We start from the raw sequence: 24,829 nt of genomic DNA on the forward strand, positions 1-24,829 counted from the left end.
GCTAATCCACCTTCAATTGAAAAAGTCCATATAAAGATTCTTCTCGTCACAATGAGAATTAAACTTGGGGAGTTTTTTTTCCAATGAAAGGGTGCTATGTTCTGTTGTTCTTCCAGTTGCACTATGGAGGCACTCTATTGTTTGGAACAGCCTTCCTGACACTCTTTTTACCAGAACCACAATGGTCAGCTGTTTAGTACCTTATTTTTTTTGTAACCTCTTACCATTATAATACTGTGCTATACATTTGGCATCCTGTGCTTGATAGTATTATACTATTAACTTTTCATTATTAAGCTTCCTCCATGTGTAGAGGCTTAAGTGCTGTGAGGACATCATGTTGGAGGCTTAATGAATTGTATACAGCACTCAGAAAGGAATAAAAACAGAATTTAATTCTGCCTATATTTCGTCTCAGTCAATGAGACATCTTCAGGGATTACAAAAAAACTAATGTAACATAAAAACAAATAACAAACAATACTAAGCCCAACCACGATCTAGCTGTACTTAACCCTGAACATTGGTCTATTCTCTCTGGCATCTCGGAAGCTTCCGCACAGAAAGAATTTCAAAAAATAAAAAATAAACATATCAAGAAATTGAACAACCTTTGTAAAGCCAAGCCGCAACTGCAAATTCAACCGCTCCAGACAGTAGTTAACTTATCGTCCAAAAGGCTCAACGATGATGCCGTCAGTGCCCTAAGCCTTGACCACAATTTCGTGGTCGCTCCGAAAGAAGTGTCGGTGCTTAATGTGATGTTCAAAGTCGAATGCAGGATCTGTCACTTATCGGCGGAGATAGCAAACAACATCAGACTTGACGTCGCCAACAAAGTCTTCGCCTCCAAAAAGTAATTTATCGTCCTCCCAACGCACTGCTTTCGTGAAATTGCCAAAAGAAAAAGTATCGGCATCGCCAGAGCTGATGAGGGTAATGCCACAGCCGTTCTTAATGCCATGGAATACAATCAAAAAATGGAGATTATCCTCTGAGATCGCTCTACCTGCACCCCTCTAGAACACGACCCCACAAAAACACAAGTTAAAAAACCAACTTAAAAAAGTGTCTTCCTGGCTCCTGGAAATCACGAAAAAACTCGAACCTTTCTGTTTCTGTCCCCCCCCCCCCCAAATATAAAGTAGATGCCACTAACGCACCTTACTACAAACTGTAAAAACAGCTGGGCAACTCTCTGACCCCCCCCCCCCCTCACCAGACTTTCCACATCCTATATAAAAAACTCTACCCATTTCAAAACCCTCACAGAAAATTTAAACTTAAATAACACAGACATATTGGTAAGCTTTGACATCTCCTCATTGTTTACCAATATTTCCTTAATTGATACCTTAACACTCTTAAAAAAATGTTTTTCCTTCTGACATCTTAGATCTCTTTTCCTTTGCCATCTATTCTGGTTATTTTTCTTGGAAGTACAAAATGTATAAGCAGATAGAAGGAACCGCCATGGGTTACCCCTCTTGCCAATTTTTATATGGAAGATTTTGAAAAACAAGCCATAGGCTCAGCCCCTCTCAAACCTTCTATCTGGCTAAGATATGTAGATGATGTGTTCTCCATTTGACCTCATGGCCCAGACACATTAGACACCTTCCTCAGTCACCTCAACAGCCTACATCCTAGACTCCAGTTCACAATGGAAAAGGAAAAGAACAATTGTTTACCCTTCCTAGACACCTTAGTTACACGCCTTCCCAACGGTACACTTTCCTTCACGGTATATAGAAAACCCACGCACACAGGCAGATACATCCAAATGCTCCCACCACCACCACCCTGCTCAACAATATGGCATTATTAAAACTCTTACCAAGAGAGCCCACAATCTTTGTTCCAGTGGAACCACGCTTACAACTGAGCTTGACCACATACACAACATTTTCCTCTCCAATGGCTAGAGCAATCACAGCATTAAAAAAATAATCAAGTTCCCTCCCCATTCCCCAGTCTTCTCTTCAAAAAGAGTTTAGAAATGCCATCACCATATCCTACATCCATGGCACATCTGAAAAAATTGCCAAGAATTTAAAAAAGTACAACCTACACACACACACACACACCATTTAAGCCCCACTGCAACCTTGCTACCCTTATCCACTCTACAAAAGATCAGCTCCCTCCTCTCTCAGTGCCTGGAGTCTATAAAGTACTCTGTTCCAGTAAACTGGCATACTTTGGACAGACAGGCAGATCAGCTACTATCCGCCTGGAGGAACATAAGTCATACATCTGCAACCACAACTATAGTCAGTCAGGCCTGGCTGACCATGTCTTGGATACAACCCACAGGATCTCATGGAAAAAAACCACCATGCTCCATCACAGCAAATTCAAAAGAGAAAGACTATTCTTAGAATCAGCAGCAGCTCTCAGGAATCAACCAAATCTTAACAAATATGGTTGCATTAAGCTTCCTAAGATTTGGGAAACGCTTATCACCAGAGGTCCCACTTTACATTCCAGGCCACCTACAACTGCCCTTAGAGGGTGCTCCACCTAGATAGGACTTTAGTGTCACCCACGTGGTTGGGCTTAGTATTATTTGTTATTTGTTTTTATGTTACATTAGTTTTTTGTAATCCCTGAAGATGTCTCATTGACTGAGACGAAATATAGGCAGAATTAAATTCTGTTTTTAATCCTTTCTGAGTGCTGTATACAATCCATTAAGCCTCCAACATGATATTAAGCTTCCTGTGTACAATTTTTTTTCCAAATTAATCAGTTATATGTTAATTTCAATATGATGACATCTAACATTTCAGTCTTCTAAGGCACTTTTGACTGCATCAGTCTACCTAGATCTTGGTTATCCTCTGGATAATTTTTTTTGCCATCCTAACCCAAATACTTATTTGATCTCAGACTGCAGGACTTCCTTCAGTTCCAACAGCTAATTTATTACTTAAATATAATTTATATATTGCTTTGTGTCATGTCACATTCATACCATACACCAGTGTTTATCAAACTTCAGATATCCACATACCCCTTCTTAAATTTTCATTATTACCAAGTACCCCCTAATTAATTAATTAAAAATAAATAAAATAATTAATTAAAATATTAATTAAAACTAAATATCTATTTTATTTGAATTTATATGTTCACGTAAACAAAAAATATGATTTATTTTTAAATTTTGGTTCTCTAGAGATGTCAGACGACACATTCTTATCAATTTCATTTGATCCAGATGCAATATCAACGTTTTCTTGTTACTTACAGCTACTTGTATTTGCTATATTGCTCTCTTTTGGGGGCTTTTGTCATATTGATCATCTTTGATTCCTTTTACAGTGCTGTTTTGCTCTTTTTTTACTTTTCGATAGCCACTGGAACATTTTGCCAACTTCACCATATACATCTGCTGTATTCTTATCAAAGTCTTCTTATGAGTTTTCTTTGTTGCATTTTTCTTTGTATTCTCTCAGGCTACTTGATTTACTTACCTGAAACTTTCAGTATTATTTTTTTACCCCCAGTACTGTCTTTAATTTGTTGAGTTTTCCATGGAATTCATTAACATCACAAAATCCACTGTGAAGTTAGTAAGGAATTTTCTATTCATGCTGAAAACCTCACTATGTGTATCACTATCTGAATCAATCAATGTTTTCTTTAGATTTTGTCACTTAGTCTCCAAATTTTTGTTTTCAAACTCTTTCATTTTGGGTAGCATTTTGGATTGGACAGTGTATCATGTAGTGCAGAATGACCTCCCATGAAAGACTTTCAGACATTCAGACTCCATGGAAGTGTCATGTCATAATTATAATAGTAATAATTTTTTTTCTACTGCAGTTCTTACTCATGAAAGCTGCTCATTTTTTATAAATTTTCAAACTTTCTTTTCAATATGATATTCATTTTTATTCAACTCAGAAGTAAATGGTGATCACTTCCAATTTCAAATCTCTTGTTATCTGGAGGCATTGTGAAGATATCTCTATGAACAATAATATAGCCTATAAGACTTATGTCTTCTAAAAGTTCATGTGAATTTGTGCACATTTTCATGTTGGAACATATTATTAGTAATGACTAGTGTATTCTGATCAGAAATCTGGCAGTTTACTCACTATTATTATTAACTTTGCACTTTAATTCAGTTTTCCGAAAATATATCAGTATGCCTGGTTTTCACATTTTCACTTGCTGTTCAATAAGGAATGGCTTTTTTCTTTGTTATCTGCCTTCTCTAATGATTCAGAATTCTTCCTTGAGAGAATCTTTTGCTGAACCATAAGTATTAAATCTCACCGTTCATTTCCCCTTTTTGAAAATTTTCCCCACATCTTTGAAATTGCCTTCCTCCAGAAGTTTGTTTAGTATCCAAATTTAGTAGAAGTAGCTTTAGCTATGTCTGCCTTTCTGTGATCACTATGATAACATCTTTTGATATGGTAACAGTCTAAAGATAACATCTTTTGGTTATTATTTCAATATATCTCATCAGTTTTAGTCTTCATCTTGGAAACATTGAATTATATTGATATGGTATTTGTTCTGCTAGGTTCCAATTCTTTTCTGTTGATATATTTTACATTCTTAGTGCCTATTTTTAGTTCTTTTGAGGAGGCATTTGTTTCAGTAGGAGACTTTTCATTGCTTTCATTAGTTGCATGACAAAAACAGCAGGGCCTTGTGTATGAGGGTGGTCTTAAAAGTTCTCAGCCTAACAATGAGAACTCTTTTCTGTTGATATATTTTACATTCTTAGTGCCTATTTTTAGTTCTTTCGAGGAGGCATTTGTTTCAGTAGGAGACTTTTCATTGCTTTCATTAGTTCCATGACAAAAACAGCAGGGCCTTGTGTATGAGGGTGGTCTTAAAAGTTCTCAGCCTAACAATGAGAACTCTTTTCTGTTGATATATTTTACATTCTTAGTGCCTATTTTTAGTTCTTTCGAGGAGGCATTTGTTTCAGTAGGAGACTTTTCATTGCTTTCATTAGTTCCATGACAAAAACAGCAGGGCCTTGTGTATGAGGGTGGTCTTAAAAGTTCTCAGCCTAACAATGAGAAAACAAATTTATAATTTCAGAATTATTTTTATTTTTCAACATAATCTCCCTTAAGATTAATACATTTATTCCAGGGATGCTCCAGCACCATTATCCCATCCTTGTAGTGGTTCTCAGTAAGATCTGCAAAATATCCCTCTACAGCTGCAATCACCTCTTGATTCGAAGAAAAATGCTGACTAGTGAGGAAGAGTTTTAGTTTTGCCAAATCTGGGGAATAGGGGAGATGTTCCAACAATTCATAGTGCAGATCCCTTAATTTTCCCATTGCCAAAACACCTTTGTGGGCAGGTGCATTGTCCTGATGAAAGATGATTTTTTTCTCCTGCAAACCGGGTCTTTTCTCACGAATTTTTTCATCTAGTCTGGTTAAAAGATCGGAATAATATTCCCCAGTTATTGTTTAACCCTTTTCAAGATAATTAATAAACAAAATGCCTTTAGCATGCCAAAACACCGATGAGAAGACTGTCTTCTTTGGCCTGAACAATTGGCTTCTGTCCACTGTTTTGACTACTGTTTGGATTCTGGTGTGTAATGGTGAATCTAGGTCTCATCCATAGTAATAAATTGACACACAAAATCGGTATTCTTGTTAAAATGCTCCAAGTACTGTTCGGAGATTTTCATGCGAGTGCGTTTTTGATCTGCTGTGAGCATATGCAGCACCCATCTTCCGCAAAGCTTTTTCATATGCAGTTCTTCATGCAAAATATATCCTACACCTTCTTTTGAATTGCTTATAGTCTCAGCAATTTCACTCACTTTGACTCGCCAGTCATCCAATACCATATCATGCACTTGATCAGTGATTTCTGGTGTTGCATGTTTTGGACATTCTTAACATGGATCATCTTCTATGTTAACTTTTTTTACGTTCTTAACTATGGCCACATTTAAACTCAGCAGCCCATTTCTTAACTGTCATAAACAAAGGAGAAGAGTGACAATAAACTTTTATTAACTTTGATTAAATTTTATTGGCGTTAAACCTTCTTTTACAAAGAATTTTATAACTGCACGATACTCGATATTATCCATTTCAAGGATTACAGAAGACACTTTTGCTTCAGACAGCTGTATAAAACAAACTACTTGATAGAATGATTTGCAATTTCACACGGATGCTTATGACAGATGTACCAACTTAGAAAAAAAAAATCTTGCTGATAGTGTTGCCATCTATGGTTGAGGCCAAGAACTTTTCAGACCACCCTCATAAAATGGGTGATTATTCTAGCTGGCATGATATTCTTCATGTTATGCCATCATTTTGTGTTTGATAAAGCCAGTAAAGTATACATCTTGGTTAGCTAGATTTCAGCTTGCCAGCCCATTCCCATTCATTCAGTGTCCAGGTGGATACCTACTAACAGGGTGCATCACGAGAAGGTGAGGCTTGGACATTAGCTGAACTGGTTTTTCACATTCCTTCAATGCTCGCTTGTGGTCTCTTCTTAGGTATCTGAATTTAAGTTACTCTTCCATATGATCTAATCATCCATCCAAAAAATATGGAATATTTTTTGGATTAATCATTTGCAGAGGACTGGAGTATATGATATATGCTATTTAGCAATATCAGGTTCTCTTACATTATTATTATTATTATTATTTTTTAAACAACAGCCAGTTTTGAATAAATAAATAAATAAAAAGGAAAATACGATCTTTAATTTTATCATGTATATAAACATTTCCTAAATGTATAGTAAAAATGCATTATTTCTTCTAATTAGAAGTTTTTTTAACTAATGTTATACATAAAAGAAATCTTTTTGTAGTTATGACCTGTTGCAAACTGTTTAATTGCAATATTCATTTGTAAAAAGGACTTGCCGCTAAGTTATTTTTTTATTTTTCTAACTTATAAAATCTTCAAAAGAAAATATCAAGTTTTTCTGGAGATGTTTTCATGACATTAAAGAACTGTATTCTTATTTTTAACAAGTGACAGTTTTACTTTTGTCCTGCTGCCATGTTAGACATATATAAGAAATTAAATATGTTTTAATTACATGTTTACAAATAAACATGTAATTAAATAATGTATTTAATTACATGAATCCTTTAAGGAACTGTATTCATGTCACTTGTTGTAAACAAGAATACAGTTCTTTAATGTCATGAAAATGTTTGTGCAAGCAAACTACAATGCTAGTAGTTTGCTTGCACACAGTTTCTATTTCTGAAGTGGAAGCTGATATAGTGAGAGAGAATAAAACAGTTGGTGTGGATTAGAATGGAATACATTCTGAAAGTTGGAAGTTTAGGAGAGAAATATAGTTTAAAAGGAATTCTTAAGCAAAAAAAAAATGGAAAGGAGTGTTATGAGAGAAAGCTATCCCAAAATTAACAGGTGAATTTCTTTTAGAGGAAGCTAAGTTGGAGCCTAGATAAAAATGATAAGAAGAATTATATAGTTTCTCCCCTAAGCAATGGACAGTTCCTTTTAATATGTCAAGCAGCAAACTTATTCTAGTTAAATGCTGTAAACTTGAAAGAGATGAACTTTTTTTGTGTTCAAGGATAAGAAAGAAGTTTCCACAAGAAAAAGGAACTTTAAAATTATCTTTGTATTTCAAGGTTTTTCACAGGAAATATAAAGATAATTTTAAAGTTACCTTTAATTGATATGTTAATGAAAATATGAAAGAAGAAATTTGTTCTTTCTTAAGAAAAGATGCGTACAAATTATTATTATTTTTGCTTTCAAATTAAAACAGGTATGAGCTAATTAGACTTCATTGGCTGCTGTTAAGAGTGGAAGAAACTGTCTGATAAGTTTGAAGTTAACTGTTTTTGTTTGTGTTCTGATCAAATTTTGTGATTATGAAGAGAAAAAAACCTTGTGTGATGTTTATTTTCTTTATGTATGATGTTAAGAAATATGATGCAGATCTGTATATAGCATTTTCAAATCATGAAATTTTACACACATTATTTCAGCCATGCAATACCTGAATTTACACTGATATTATTTGTAAATAAAGAAATTAATTTTGAATATTTTTTATCTCTCACTCAATCTCTTAAGTTAATTTATTTTTATAATAAAATCTAGGTCCAAGTCTGTGATATTAACTGAAAAGGTTGATAAACCACTCAGGAAGAGAAAACAGCAGCATAGCATAAACTGATGTAGGAAGAGAACCATCGGTTTCATGTTACAGATGAACATTCAGAAATGATAATATTCCTTGTGATTCCTTTTTGAGGATAAATTTAATTCTGAGATGAAAAAGAAGATTGATATTTTTGTACAAATATCGCAGTTCTTTATCCATATGTTTCTAAACATCAAAAATGTTATTAATGCAATATGTGCACAAGGATGTGCAGAGCTAGCAAGTTTTTTTTTTTTTCCCCTAAATGCTCCAAAAATATTTTTTCTGAATAGGGATATGGACTAACCATAATGGTTCTTCAGTTTGTTTATAAAGTTTTTTTCTTCAGGTGAAATAATTGGAGTTAACAACAGATTTGAATTGCTTCCTAATATTTGCCAGAAAATCTCAAGATAAATATTCTAGAGCAGGGGTCTCCAAACTATGGCCAGCAGGTCAGATGCTGCCCGTGATATGATTTTATCTGGCCCGCCCAATTGGACTAATTTTTCAATAAGAATCCGCAAAAAAAAAAAAAAAAAAAAAAAAAAAAAAAAAAAAAAAAAAAACACAGGGTGTCGATAGATTTCAAATGCATTAATTAAAATTGTGTTCAAAATATATTCCCGAATAGCAAAAAAGTAACCGTAATCCAAGGTTATGGTCTTTTTGACTGTAAAAGGTCGGTTAAAATGGACTAACGAAGGAAAAAAATTTAAAAGAATTCAAAACGAAATAAAAAAGTTACATTCGAATAAACTTTTTTATCAACAAAAAAAATTTATGTCGCACGAAATAAGAATACCTAAAAAAGTCTGTAAAAACACAGTTAAAATGAACTAACAAGCAAAAAACGAAATAAAAACCAAATTTCCCAATCTGTATTTCGCTGACAAAAAACTCGAAGTTATACGAAATTAAAAAAAAAGTTACATGTAAATTGTCGATGTATATTCGGTTGAAAAACTAATGACTAGCAAAAATATGCTGATAGTGTTTGTTGTCATTAATATTCGATAATTTAATCTCACATATTCTGTAATCAGTTTTTATCTGCTTTCAATAAAACTCATATCTAGTTCTAGAGTTTTTTTATTACTATGGCCCGCTGAACAGTGCTGAAGTACCCAATGTGGCCCTCACGGCAAAAAGTTTGGAGATTGTCGATGTATATTCGGTTGAAAAACTAACGACTAGCAAAAATATGCTGATAGTGTTTGTTGTCATTAATATTCGATAATTTAATCTCACATATTCTGTAATCAGTTTTTATCTGCTTTCAATAAAACTCATATCTAGTTCTAGAGTTTTTTTATTACTATGGCCTGCTGAACAGTGCTGAAGTACCCAATGTGGCCCTCACGGCAAAAAGTTTGGAGACCACTGTTCTAGAGCATCAGCCAAAAGTATGTCTGTAACTGCAGGAACGATGTCAGAATCTGCCATGCTATCAGAATTTTCTTCTTTTCAGCCATTTTCTGTCCACTGCTAGATGAAGGCCTCCTCCAGTTCTTTCCACCTTTCTCTGTTCTTGGCAATGGTTGACCAATTTTTCCAAACAAATTTTGACAGTTCATCACTCTACCTTCTTTTAGGACGTCCTCAGCCTCATTTCCCTTCTTTTGGAATCCGGTTCATTACTATAGTGGTTCATTGCACATCTTCTCTCCTGGATAGATGTCCGGCCCATTTCCATTTTAGTCACTTATGGTGAAGAATGATGTCAGTGATGTGAGTCTGGCTTCTTATCTTTTAATGTGATGCCTAGCATCAACCTCTCCATTTTTCTTTGAGTGTTGTTATCAGAATATTGAGCATTAAATCTTCAGTGTTTGAAAAGCTTGTCATAATCACGTTTGACATATAATCCCTTCTTAACTGAAGATTTCACATTTTGCATCCTCTCAGGTCAAGACCGCATGATCACTCTCCCCAAGTCAGATGATATGGACATCTTGGTTATGGACAGATCTGATCCTGTGATCAGATTCAGCACTCTTCTAAGAATAAATGAATGCAACATTTTGAATAAAATCAAGAAATTAAAGAGTTCACATGTAAGTTGTGTGATAAATTTGAACAAGTAAGCACATGCTAACATAAATATGAGCAATGATATGTGTCTCACACTGAAGTAGGAAGAAAGTAGCCCCTCCTCCTTATCAATGAGTTTTATTTATATAGTTTTTTTTTTTCAGTTCTTTTTTTTATTGACCAAAGCCTGTGGGCAATAAAAAAAAGTTCTGTTTATATAATCAGTTTAGATTATATCTGTTACAAGATATGATTCACATTGAAGAACATACCTCTGGCACAACTTTTAAACAATGTAATTAGTAATTACCAGAATTGGATATTTATGCAACTACAATACTAACAGTGGAATCAGTTTCAGATTCCACTGTAAGTATTGTAGATGTTCTGTACTGTCATCTTTTTTTGTCATTTTCATTTGTATATTCATTATTTTCTCCTATATAATTTGGATGATCTTTGGGTTAATCCTAAGGCTGCTCTGTTGAATAATAAGTATATGACTTACCACCAACAGAGCAAGTGTCATGACCCTTACAGTTAGCCACTTTGATTGTGGCTACTAGTATTTGAAGAGTATTCTCTTGGATTGTTGACATGGTCAACTGTCATTTAACAACAAATTTTCCATACCACCAAACAGACTATTCCTTCTGTTCCTGAGGGTTTGTTATTGTGTGAATTTTGAGCATTCAGCAAAGCAGGTAATGCATCTGGGGAATGGAGAACATAGACAGTTATCAATATAATATACTGGGTTCATAACCTTAGTTGCTGTGGCAATAATTATAACCAAACCAAACTCCTTTTTAATTTTTTTTTAAGATTGACCAAAATTGTTGATTTTGCTATCTAACTGTTTGGATATATGTACAGGTGATGGACAAAAAAAAGTGGAAACCCTGAGCTATCGGGTTGCATTATCGATAGTTGTAATGCAGTGTCTATGATGCACCAAACACAGATGTACTCCCAATGTTCCTAGGGATGTATGCATAAAGGCAAACAGAGGCCTTCTGCTGTTTATTGCATGTTAGAATGGAATTTCAGAGAAGACCTCAGTGACTTTGAAAGGGGCTTGATTGTTGGAGCCTGGTGAAACAGCTGACCAGAACAGCTTAAATTGCACATGTTAGTTGAGGAACAGTCTCTAAGTTATGTTAGCATAGCACTTGACAGGACAAACATCATCAGCAAAATGCAATAGTGGACAAAAGCACTTACTTCAAGAGAGGGATGTTTGTGCATTAGTGTGCTGTATCATGAAAAATAGGTGGGCTACTGCTGAGCAATTGCATGAAAAATTCAACATGCATTGTAGATGCAATAGGTGCAAATTTGTCATTCCATAGGAATGACAAATTTGCTGACTTTAACACCTGCTTTTCAACAAAACCATTTCAACAAAAACTCTCGCTGTGAACTACACATAGATATCACTGTCAGGTTGCTTTACACAAGCCTTTGATCATTCCCATCAATGTACCTCATTGTGTCTAATGGTGCAAAGATCACAGACAGTGGGCTACACAACATTGGAGGGATGTGATATGGTCTGATGAATCTGCATTTATCCTTTTTGCTGCAAATGGATGAACATGTTGTGGCATCAGCCAAAGGAAGCTTACCAGCCAGAGTGCTTGTTTCCAACTGTGAAAGGTTTGATGGTTCTCTAATGGTCTGGGGTGCATTCTCATGTCATAGTTTGAGTCCATTTGTTGTATTGGAAGGCAAAAGTGGATGCTGCACGTTATCTTTCAATCATAAATGATCATCTTCATCCCATGTTGACACACTTTCTTCCTACGCAGCCAGCCACATTTCAAAAAGATAATGTGGTCACCCAGTGGTTTGCAGAACATTATGGTGAGGTGTCCTCTCTGCCATGGCCATCCCAATTGCCAGATTTAAACCTATAGAACATTTATGGGACATTTTAGAGTGAGCTTTCAGGCCACGTTTCCAACCTTTAAAGAAAAAAGGTGAATTGATCCAGTTTCTGTCAGACGAATGGTATAAAAATTTCTCCTGTTGAGTTCCAAGTACTGACAGTCTCTCTCCTGAAAGAACCTGGGATGTATTAGATACCCACAGCAGACCAGTGCATATTAATCTAAATGTGTCCTGTTTCCATTTTTTTTTTTTTTTTTTTTTTTGTCCATTATATGTAAGTCAGGTTTTATAACAGTAGTTAGTGTGTCTGTAATAGTAATAGCATTTAGTCAGGTTATCTTTTCTTTGAACATTGCTTTCCTTTGGTGTGGTTAGCTGTATGATAGTGTGCCATCTTTTTTGAATTCAGTCATCAAAAGTTAACTATTCATACCATTGGAGTTTAGCCAATTCTCAATATAGCAAACACCATTATAACAAAATTTGCTGACTTTAACAACTGCTAATAAGAAATTTAAACCTATAGAACATTTATGGGATATTTTAGAATGAGCTCTCAGGCAACGTTTCCAACCTCTAAAGAAAAAGGGTGAATTTATCCAGTTTCTGTTGGATTTAGTGTTTCTCTCCCAATTAGTGTTATGGCCACTTTGATTGGGACTGCCCAAACAAAGTTCCATAGGTCCAGTACTACCAGTTATGGTGCTGAATGCCATAGTTCCCAATTAAAGTGCCATTGGCACTTTGATTGGGCATATTGATTATATGCTATATTGACTTTCCTTTAGAACAGTAGTGCCACAGTGATTGAGCACTGTACCACTACTGTACTAAGTTTAATTAAGTAAGTGAACTATTTCTTGTGGTCCCTATGAGTTCACAATAGTGAGAATTGACTGTCACGATAATAAGTATAATGGTTTAGAGTAGTCAGTTTACTTTAATTTGATTCATAGATGTTCATTTTTAATTTTTACAACTATTTTGCATATGTTCTAAATTCAACAGTGGAGATTTCTTAAAATCTTTCTTTTGGCGTAAGTGATAAAAGAATATTGAATGATTTTGTTAAATGGCACATTTGTTATTTTCTAGGCCAAAATCCAGAAGCATCAAGCTTTTGAATCAGAAGTAGCTGCTCATAGTAATGCAATTGTGGTATTAGATAACACTGGCATGGAAATGATAAACAACGGACATTTTGCTTCTGAAATCATTAAGGTTGGTCAGTTTTAAAATGTTTTATAGAAGTTTAATTATATAGGCATATGAATTTTAATTTTTGTACAAAACACTTATCTTGGTTGTAATAAGTGAATTTCTGTAATTTAGCTATTCTGATTTTCAAAATAGTTTAGTTTTCATATAATAATAATATTTGGTTTCCAGATCAAGTGTTGATCAATTTTATATTTCAATTACTAGCATTGTATACATGTTAAAGAAAAGAGCGATTCGCATCACAACGGACAACGAGATCCTTCAAGATGAGTTAAATTTTATTTTCAACAATCTGTATTTGAACGGCTATCCAAGAAGACTAGTCAATAAAGTCCTTTTCTCTGAACCACCACAAAGAGAACAAGAAGATATTCAATATATAAAAATGATTGCAATTCTGTTTGTAAGTGGCATCTCCAACAACCTCAAACAACACAAAATAAGAGTAACATTTAAACCAATAGAATCTATTCATAAACTACTAAGATCTCCAAAAGAACCATCCTGTCTATAAATATGCTGGAGTTTATAATATTCCATGCACTTGTAGCTCTAGTTACATCGCACAGACTTCGAGAAGCCTCGAAATCAGGCAAAAGGAACACATTGGCTATGTCAAAAACAACAGACAGGATATTTCTGGCCTATCATCTCATTTCTCTACAACTAACTATGTCATCGAGTGGGACAAAAGCTGTTCTCCTTACATAGAGGAAGATTACTATTCAAGAATTTTCAAAGAAGCAGCCACAGTCGCCTGTTCTACTGTCAACCTTAACAGAAATCAAGGCCTAATACTCCCAGAAATATGGAAAACCCTAATCAGAACTTTAAAAATCGAAGAAATGAACTTTAATACAAACTACAGAAAGTTCCTTAGCAACAGCTAGCTAACCTTGTACATGCGATATGTGTTTCACTCATGTTCGATACTATTCTATTTGTAATTATTCTAGTCAGTTTTTTACAGTTAATTTTTGTCAGTTTTGCAGTTACGCATAATTGTGAGATTGTTTAAACTTATATGCGACATGAAGATGCCAACAGTTAAAGTGTGGTGAAACTAGTTGGTTCAGCTTAATAAAATTGATCAACACTTGATCTGGAAACCAAATATTTTTATTATACTAATTTATTTAACACCATAATAATAATAATTATTATTGTATCTCCAAGGAGTCCAAGGACTTGTTGAGGGATGGCCCATTTAGACATACATGCTTAAATTCGTTTTTAAAATTATGGAAACAACTACTGTGCATAGTAAAATTCTGTTTAATATAAACGAAAATAATCGTCAGACATTTCTACCTTCATATCACGGTCGTCATCATCTGGTATACATATACAGCCATGGGCTCACTGCTACCCCCCCCCCCCCCAGTCGCTAACTTTCATATGGAAGCTTTTCAGCAATCTGCTCTAGATTCCTTTACTGTAAAACCTACAGTAAAGTAGGTTTTACAGTTTGGCTTAGATACGTTCACAATGTTTTTGTTATCTGGCCACCCAACCATCAAACTTTAAACACCTTCCTTAGCCACCTGAATAACAATTTACTGTAATGAACAAGCTCTTAAACAAGAATTACAAATTATTAGCAGTTCATTTATAAACAATGGCTATAGTAAAAATACCATCAATAAAATTTCATAAAACTTCAGCAAAAAAATGAATAATATAGAAACAAATAATAATAATATTACAGTAAAAACCATAGCTTTGCATACATTAAAGGGTTATCAGATAAAATAAATAGAATTCTATACCATTAATCCTAATGCTCCTTTTAAATCACCTATAAAATTAAAAAAACATAGTCAAGGTTCCCTCCTCTCCCTCTCCTGGCTTACCCTGGGGTACACCAAATCCATTGCACCTGTAACTTATCTTATATTGGTAAAACTGGACACACAATTCCAATAAAAAATTCCATAAAAAAGAACACAAATGACACATGGAAAGGTACTTGTTCCTTACAACATACAAAAACCTGGTATGAATGCAAATTCAAGAAAGCCTGTAAAATTTTGATCCACCATCCTAATCTAAACAGTAATGGTGGCATAAAAATCCCAAGAATTTGGTTGGCACACATTCAGCCTGCATAAATTTTTCAAGTTTTTTTTTAAAAAAACAACTGTATAAACTCAAGAAGTTTTACAAGCTCATCCAGAGCAAGCTTTTAGAAACAACACCAGTTCCTACTGTGGGACTGAAATCCATGACCTGTTGGTTGTGGAGTGGGTATGCAATCCAGGCCTGCAGCTAGGGCTTTAAGCCTTATTGGCCACTATCTGTATTTTATATTATTATTATTTTTGTTCAAATTTATCTGTGAGTAATTATGTGAGAGCATGTTGCTCTCTAGCTGAATATACCTCTTATTGATTTGTAACCAAACAGATAACAGGACTCTAGCTTTGATGTAGTGAGTTTATTTTTTCTTTACCAGAGGTCAGGCCAGTAGTGTTAACGGTTGGCCAAATTAGTGTGACTTTAGCATACTATGCAGATTGTAACGTAGCGTGTTTCTGTATGTACTCCGATGATGACCTTGATGTGAAGGTCGAAATGTTGAGTGATTATTTTGGTTTATATTAAACTGAAGTTTTACAATAACACAGTTGTTTCCATAATTTTAAAAATGAATGACGATCACCATGTAACTTTGAAAGAAAGGATACACTTATGTAAATACTTGCATTTCTATCCTTGAACACATTTACTGAAGATGCACTCACAACATTTAATGGTGGCTTATTCCTACATACTCACTACATGCCATGAGAAGAACCTGTACCTCCTATGCTTGCTAACAATATTCTTATCCAGCTTTGAAGGATGATCCTGAGTTCTACCCATCCAAAAGTGCAAAATCTCTTTCCTCTCTCTCTTCCTCAAATTTTGAAGACCACATTCTCTCAATTTGTTTTCATATACACAATTCCATGGTCAGTTATCATCCTAGTTACTTGCTGCTGAATCTTTTTAGCTGTCTCCTATTCTCCTTAGACCTTGGGAAATGGCCAAGAGATTTGTTATAGACACTCTTAAATCACTTCTCTATCCATAGAGTTGGAGGAATAAATCATAAGGAAATTAAATGGATGAACAGAAGTCTCAACACAGGCATGATGATTATTAATGGATAGAAGGAAAGCAAGTAGATAACTATTATACAATTGTAGAGCTAGGTTTGATGCAGCCAGTTGTAGACCCATGTTTCTGGAGTAGTTGGTGTGGTTTTGAATAGGCTAATTAGGACCATTCAAAGGTAAAGGTGGGTAGATAGCACATTCATCTTCTATAGAGGACAGCATAACTTTGTTTATGGTAGGTCTTGTTTTAAGAATCTGCTCATGTTTTACAATATGGTGATGGCAGAATTGGATAAGGAGGAAAGAATATATCCTAATGTGGTTGGAATTTATTATTATATGGGTAAATACCCATGGAGTCAGAAGAGTCATCATGGGTATATATATCCTTTATACACACAATACCTATCATACCTCTTAAACTCATTCACTGTCAGGGCACTCACAACTATTTCTGGCAGTCCATTCACCAATTTCAGTGCAAACAATCTAGTCTGCCCACTCTGCACACCCTTACTCATACTCTTACACAACTTCTAGGTGGTGACCTTTAGTTCTCTCTTTCTCTCTCTCTTCATCATGTGTTGAAAGATTTCTTTTGTCATTCTTATAGAATCCCTTTAAGTTTCTATCATGTCTCATCTGCTGATCAACTAAACTTTGCAACTTACCACCGTCATCCTATCCTCATAGGGAGCATCCCACAGACTTTCACCAGCTTGGTCACTTACCTTTGAATCCTCTCCACCATCACCACCACCTGATGTGCACAGATTTGGTCACCTGAGAAACACATGTAACTTTAGTAGTAGTACATCTTGCTTGTCTTCATGTCGACAAGCAAGATGTACACCCAGAAATTTGGTCTGCTGTGGGCTCTCCATTATCTCTTCCAGTCCCTAACTTTTGCTTGGAAAAGTTTGAGGAGAATGCTTTATCACATTTGAAACTGTGCTTATGGAAGCAGTACAAAGGCAATACAGGAATCCCTCACTTTACAGTTTCGAATATCTTGCCTTTTGAATTAATATGGTTTTAAAAAATTGATACCACAATTTATTTAATGTGGGTTAAAACGTTTCTTAACATGTTCCATTCATGTTGGTCTGGATGAAACTTTTTTGGACTGACCTTGAGTTGAGTTGTAACTTTATTGTATTACTAAATATGGTACATAGGCTTTAATTGTCTCTGTACCATATTTAGTAATACAATACAATTTTGTATTACTAAATACAATTGTATTTAGTAATACAAAAGAGGAGATATGATAAATGTTTTTTTATCATATCTCCTCTTTTTCACTTCTCAACCAACTTTTGCAACATAGATTGAAAGCTTCCATCTATCTTCATAGAAAGCATTTCACAGATCGCTCACCATCGCAGTTATTTGCCTCTGATTCTCTCTCCTACTTCTTCATCTGCACAAAACCAGGTGACCAGTAATGCACAGTAATCCAGTTGTGGATGTATCAAGGCCTTATAAAGAGGAATGTAACTGCCTTATCTCTGCTTGTTAGTGTGTTTTTCAATAATCAAGTAATCCTATGAGCTACTTTGGCAACCTTAGTAATATACCCTCTAAACTTCAACTTTCTATCTACTATCATTCCCAAATCCCTACCTTCATCAATTTCCTGGAGTGCAGTTGCATCAGTGTGGTACTCAGCTTGTAATCTATTTATCCCAAAATGCATAACTTTGCACTTCTCACATTAATATGACAATTAAAATAATTTAAAATAATGACTTGGTTATTTTATCACCCATAATGAATTCCTGTATCATTTATGTACAAATTAAGCAGTAGCGGGTCAAGCACACAGAACCTTGTAGCACACTGCTAGTCACTTGCTTTCTCCTGGATTCTGTTCTTCCATGTGCTACTTTTTGGTATCTGTTCATCATCCACCTTTGTGTTCGTATTATTCAGCTTCACATTCATCCCTATTTATTTAACAGTTTCATGTCATATCCTGTCAAATAAATGTCTTTGCAAAATCCATCAGTATCATTTTATAGCCATTACCTTTATGCATCTCAGCAAACAGCTTGTTATAAAAAGTAAATTACTAAGGCATGAGCAACCCCCTCTCAAAGTCATGCTGTCCATTGTAGAGTATCCTAAGACTTTCTTTATCCAGAGAAATTATTTTGCCCTCCTTCTACTCCCTTGGAACTTTGCCAGAACTGAGGCTAAATTAAATCGTGTATTCAGAGTCATTGCCATTTCCCTTGCACATTTTCTTAAAATGCTAGCTGTTATCCCACCTAATACTCTGGCTATATTTGCATTGAGATTCTGCAATATCCTCGGTGCTTCCAATTCATTAGCCTCTATTCTCACATCAATATCTGTCACAACAATATCCTCGCTTTGGATGATATACCCTTGTAAAGTAGCTGCTCAGTAATTCAACTGTTTCATTTGCTTCTTCACATCACTACCATCAGCACCCATTAAAGTTATTCTTCCATAGTCATTTTCCTTCTTACTTGTTGCATAATGATAGAACTGTTTGGATTTCCTTTGGCCTGCTTTTCTAATATTTTCTTATAATATGATTTTGCCTTCCTTACCATGCTGGTCAACTTTCTTGCTTGACCCTTGCACTCTTTGTGAGCTTGCTAACCTTTCTCCTTATATACTCTACACAATATTTTCTTATTTATTCTTATTACTACTCATTCATCTAACTCCTACCTGATTTATTCTCCTTGCCTTGGTATACAATCTGATATTGCTTCCCCCAGACACCACGTGACTATCTCCCATGCATTGATAATATCCCTCCTTTTGCAGATTTTTTTGCCATGACACTGCTTCAAGCTTTGTCATAATCACTTGCCTTGTAGTTCCACATATACCCCATCTTAACTGAAACTTCCAATGTTTCTCAACATCCCAAGTCAAGACTGTATGATCACTCTCTGCCATGGAGACAATTTGGCCATGGATAGATCTTCTAATCCTATGACCAGATACAACACTCTCATACCTCAAATCCCTCCATCACATGATGCTTCATGGAATTATCTTTCAGTAGGTATATAAATTCCATTTTTTTCCTGCCATGTGATCTTTACTCCTTCCAATCTATTTCTCCATAGTTGAAGTTCACCATAATAATTACTTGACTTGCATTCATTGTTCCAATTTACTGATGCTTGTCTTCTACATCGTAACTGGAAACCCCCTGGTTTATAACAGCAATCAACTGTATATTTTGTCATATTGGTCTGTCTCACCCCAAATTGCCTGAAAAGAACTGGCGTCTGCTTGTGTTTCTCCTACTCTTTTTGGCTGCAGTACGTCTGTCATCAGCATTGCACTCCTGTTCTGTATTCTCTATCCTCCCTGATAACACCAAACCTTTTGCTTTCTATCTCTTTAACACATCATGTGCCGTTAACTAAGTCTCACTAATGTCTATAACTTTTGGTGAGGTTGCACTAACCAATGCCAACACAAAACAAAATATGTACAGGAGGGGGGGGGGCTGAAAAGCTCTGATAAACACCTAGAACAAAGATGATATTAAAGCAACTGATATAACCACAAGAAAGAACATATCTTAAAATCCTTTAACCCCTATGTTTCATCAAATGTAATAATTTGTTCTTTTTCTTTTAGGATTATATAAGAAGACACGTCAGAGGTTTGAAGAAATTTAACATTATCACAACTTTTCAGCAAGCCTTCGTATGTGTGTATATATGTATGCTAATTATAATGGTAAGGATCTGTTGGATTTCTGTTCAGGAGATGGACTAGTTATCACTAACACTTTGTTCCAACATAAAGATGTTAACAGATTTACCTGGTAAGAAGATACAAAGAATAAAAAAGTCTCATTGAGTATATTGATAGTGAAATCTTCATACTGGTTCAGGATGCATGAGTATACAGGGGATTTGAGGTTTTGAGCAAGATAAAATTGCATATCATATTGAAAAGAAAAGTAAGAAAGTTTTACAAAGATGAGCAGCTTTCAGAGGTGAATTGTAAACTTAAATATGAAGGAATTTCAAAACAATAATCAAATCTTAGCAACTCACTGGCATATTCTGAAGAAAACATTGATTGATTCAGCACAGAGTCATGTGGTGGAGTTGTCTACAATAATTACAAAATCAGAACTCCATGGTGGACTCAAGCTGTTAAACAGCAGTTATGGAAAAGCAAGTAGGTCAACATGTGCTCTAAGAGAATGCAGAAAAAAAATGTAAGAAAGCCAAGCAATGTGTAAAAATAAAAGTCTTGGAAAAACTTTAAGAATCTAGAAGATATATATGTGAAGGTGGCAAAATGTTCTGGAGGCTATTGAAAAAGTTTAGAAATGAAGGAAAGAGTACTGTAAAAGGAATTGCATATGATTGAGTTGACATGAAAATGAAGACTAAGGAAATGAGAGAAATGACAGAATGGTAGTATAAAATATTCAAGAAGAATGCGGTCAGGAGTATCAGTAATTAAACTCCCAAGGTGATTGTATTAATTATATTTGAAAGACTTCAGTTTCACAAGAAGTGACAAAACGGTGGTAAAAAATATTCAAGGAAAATGCAATCAGTAGTAAATATCAGTGCTTGAAGTAGAAAAAGTTATTAAAAACCTGAAATGTGGATGTCACCTGGAGCAGATGATATTTGACCAGAAATGCTCAATATGATGTATTAAAGTTTTATAGTGGCTACACTGCATAATTCATAAGGCATGTCAAAAAATTGAGTAGAAAAAAGTGAAGTACATCACTTTATGTGAAGTACTTCACTTTTAAAAAAGTGAAGTATTTCACTTTTTATAGTGCTCATCTATAAAAAGTGAAATAAAATTGATGTAAGAATTACAAATGAACTTCCCTAATGAGTGTTCCAGTTAAGATTTATGCAAGCATACTGAGATAAGGCCTAGAAAAATTGTCAAAAGAAAAGCTTGGATAAGAACAAGTTGTGCTCAAGCCAACAGATATTGTCAGATCAAATTTTCACCTTAAGATAAATAGTTAAGAACATTATAGGAATATAACAAGGTGTATATTTAATTTTTGTGTATCTAGAAATGACATATGGCAAGTTGCTGAGAGAAAAGCTGTTCAAAAGACTGCAATTATATGGTGTAAATGGCACATTGTACAGGACAATCTATACTCTATATTTAAATTATAAGAGAGTAGTTATTGAAGGAGGTACAGGAAGATGGTTTGATATAAAATCAGGTATGAGAATGATGCACATTATCTCCATTGTTATTCATCATCTATATATGTATGACAAATATATATATATATATATATATATATATGAAGAAAAGCAACATTAGGCATGATTCCAAAATTGGTGATATTCAACTCAGCTCTTTATTTTATGCACATGATGTTATATTCCTAAATGAATCCATTAAACTTCGTATGATTCTTCCTTAACTAAATTGAACAACTACTGTAACAAATATAGCATGAAAATCATCAATAAAAAGACCAACACTATGAAAATAGGCATGAGCATACAAACTTTGAAAGTATTCTGAATGGAATACCTATGAACAAATAAAACATCTCATATCTAAGCAGTTTTTAGTGAAGATGGAAAATTAAATATTAAAGTAGATAATAGAATAAAAAAGGTGGTATTGTGGGGACAAACTGAATAACTTATATTGAATAAGAGAAAAATTAGTTAAAACACTAAACTAGCAGTATACAAGACAATGTTAAATCAATTTTACCTTATAGATCTGAGAAGTAGGTTAGAAGTAAAATAATTGATCAAAGATATCAACTAGAAACAATAGTATGAGAATTTGAGAAAAATTAGTGGATTAAACAGATGCTATCCATGGCAGAGTCATACTAAAATTGTAGATATTAGGAATGAACTTGACTTTAGTCACTTAAACAGAATGAGAGAGGAAAGATTAGCAAAACAGGTGTTTGTTGCCAAGATGGCAGTAAAATGATCCAGAGGAAGACCAAGATCTTGGAGGATGGATACACTAAAGCATCTTAGATGACCAAATATAAGATCTAGCAATATTGGAGTCATCCCAATGACAGTGTAATTTGGAGAAAAATTGTTGATAGGAAGTTAGTAATGTAAACTTTTCATGTATTACCCTCAAGCTCTACAAAGGATATGTACTCTCAAGGGGCATACAGAACACTATGAAGCATGGTATCTTGTATGCCCCTTGAGGGTTACATATCAGGAATTTGATGATGGAAAAATCCAGTGAAGTTATTTTATCCTCGTGTGCTGTAAATAGAAATTAGGCATGTATAAATAATTACCAACTATCAAGTAGAATAAGACAGTTGGAAGTCTCTCATATGATTATAACAGACCTTCATTATGCTAGCAGCCATCTAAAAGCACTGTTACACTGAACTGCTTACATCCAAGACGCTGGATGATTTGTATGGTTAATCTGTCTGAACTCTGAATTGTATTTAATTATTTAGGAGTTTTCAGAGCTTTTCTCTTTGTATATTTCTCTAGTCAACTTGCTGAATAAACTGTTAGCTTTAAATAGCAAAATAAGGAGATATATTATTCTTATAAAAATATGAGTGAATTCCCATAATTTTCATTTAGTTATTATTTAATGTCTTCATATTTCTCACTTATATTTCTAATCTTTTACTTTCAGTTACTTAATACACCAAATTATTAATTAATGTATATGTATAAATAATGACTTACTTTTTGTAATATAAATATACTTTTCTGAGCAGTGAAGACTTAATTAATTTGTCATATTTATTTATTTTTTATAGCAAAGGTTAGAAGAATTACACAGGCTTTGGGAACTTCTTCTTTCACGTCTAGCTGATAAAGGTTTGAAACTTCAACAGGCATTGGTTCTTGTCCAGTTCTTAAGGCAGTGTGATGAAGTTATGTTCTGGATCAATGATAAAGTAAGTTTTGGGAAGATAAATATATTTCATTTCTTTCTTTCTTTCTCTGTCTCTCATTAAACACATACATAGAAGTATCCCATTTTTGTGTTAGGCACAGTGGCTTGTCACAACCAAGTAACATGGCCTGTTTGAAACCCAATTAATGCTCTGATAGGGCAATTAATCCTATCTGGTATATTATGTCTGTCAATTGCATGCATTCTTCTTCTAGCTTGCATGTTTTGCAGAAAGAAAAACCCTGCCACCTTCATATGAAACTGGCTAACTCACTTTGAGTTGAAAAGCCTTTATATATGATTTTTGCATTCTAGATAGGATTCAAACCCAGGTCTTTCCAACCAAAAGACATCATTGAAACAGACTGAGCTACAGAGGCTTCTGTACAGAAGTATACTTTTTACTTACCTTTAATATACTTATTTTAATTTTTGCTGTAGCTATAATGCTTCTGATAATGAAACACATGGGAACTGTCAGCTTTCTTTTCTGAATAAAATATTTTTATTATTTGGGCACCTCTGTGAAATCCTGACATTCACTGTGGGAGGCCTATGCTAACTTCACAATGATGTTGCATTTACAACTCTCTCAAATAACTTAATCCACTTATTAACCATTCTTCATGCAAAAAATTTAGTCCTCATATCCTTGCTAACAACACTTATTCAGTTTCCAAGAATAATCCTTTGTTCTTCTCTCTTCTCTTGTCATGATTTGAAAAATATTTTGTGTGTACATACAATGAAATCTCTTGAATGACTTAGCATGTTTCTGTTATATTCTCTGTTCTCTTTTTTGTCTGACAACCAAATTTTACTTCCTAAAAACATTTAATCTTTCTCAAAATCTTAATCTACATATCTTGTTACTGTCTTGATTACCTACCTTTCAACCCTCTCTACTACCACTTAATCATCCTTTATGAAATTCAGACAACTAAATTAGATTTGGTTGTCTAGGCTTTTTAAAGAGAGGTAGTAACTGTTTTATTTCTACTTGGCAATGTATTTTTCAACATTCAATTTATCCTTTTGTGCTGTTTTGCTTACTTTTGCAATATACTTACTTATCTTCAACATTATTACTTATTACTTCCATATTTCTTGCACTATCAGTTGCTCACAAGGAAATTACCATCAGTTTGGCTTGAGGATATTACCCAGCGTGTAATATCCTCAAGCCAAATGAAACCATTCACTTTTCAAGTACTCACACGTTGAGGACTTTCACAGTGAGAGGGATTTAGCAGTCCTGCACTGTGTTCTAATCAGAGCAAGTGACCATATAGTCTTTTCCTTGCACACATAACATGATTCATTTGAGACTATCTGTTGTGACAGAGGCTATTAGTATAAATTATGTTATTGGTTGTTGCTATAGAATAGAAGGTGCCATTCATTGACAGATTAGCATAGTGAGGTGCAAGCTGAGCAGTTATGGGCAAGCAACTTCAGCTCTGAGAACATAAATTGGAGGGAGGAAAGAGTGTATAACAAGT

General features: G+C 34.4%; 1 protein-coding gene across 1 annotated transcript in view; it reads left to right on the forward strand.

Moving 5' to 3' along the window:
• alpha-Spec (alpha spectrin) overlaps window positions 1–24,829 on the forward strand; it is a 509,808-nt gene that overhangs the window by 40,370 nt on the left and 444,609 nt on the right. The window contains exons 3-4 of the mRNA XM_090406229.1: window positions 13,183–13,308; window positions 23,188–23,328. Of these exons, the coding sequence (XP_090262355.1) occupies window positions 13,183–13,308; window positions 23,188–23,328 (267 nt within the window). The remainder of the gene's footprint in view (window positions 1–13,182; window positions 13,309–23,187; window positions 23,329–24,829) is intronic.

This window comes from Typopeltis vanoorti, chromosome 16 (genome assembly GCF_054136105.1).
Source record: "Typopeltis vanoorti isolate ZY-2024b chromosome 16, IOZ_Tvanoo_1.0, whole genome shotgun sequence".
Classification (NCBI taxonomy): Eukaryota; Metazoa; Arthropoda; class Arachnida; order Uropygi; family Thelyphonidae; genus Typopeltis; species Typopeltis vanoorti.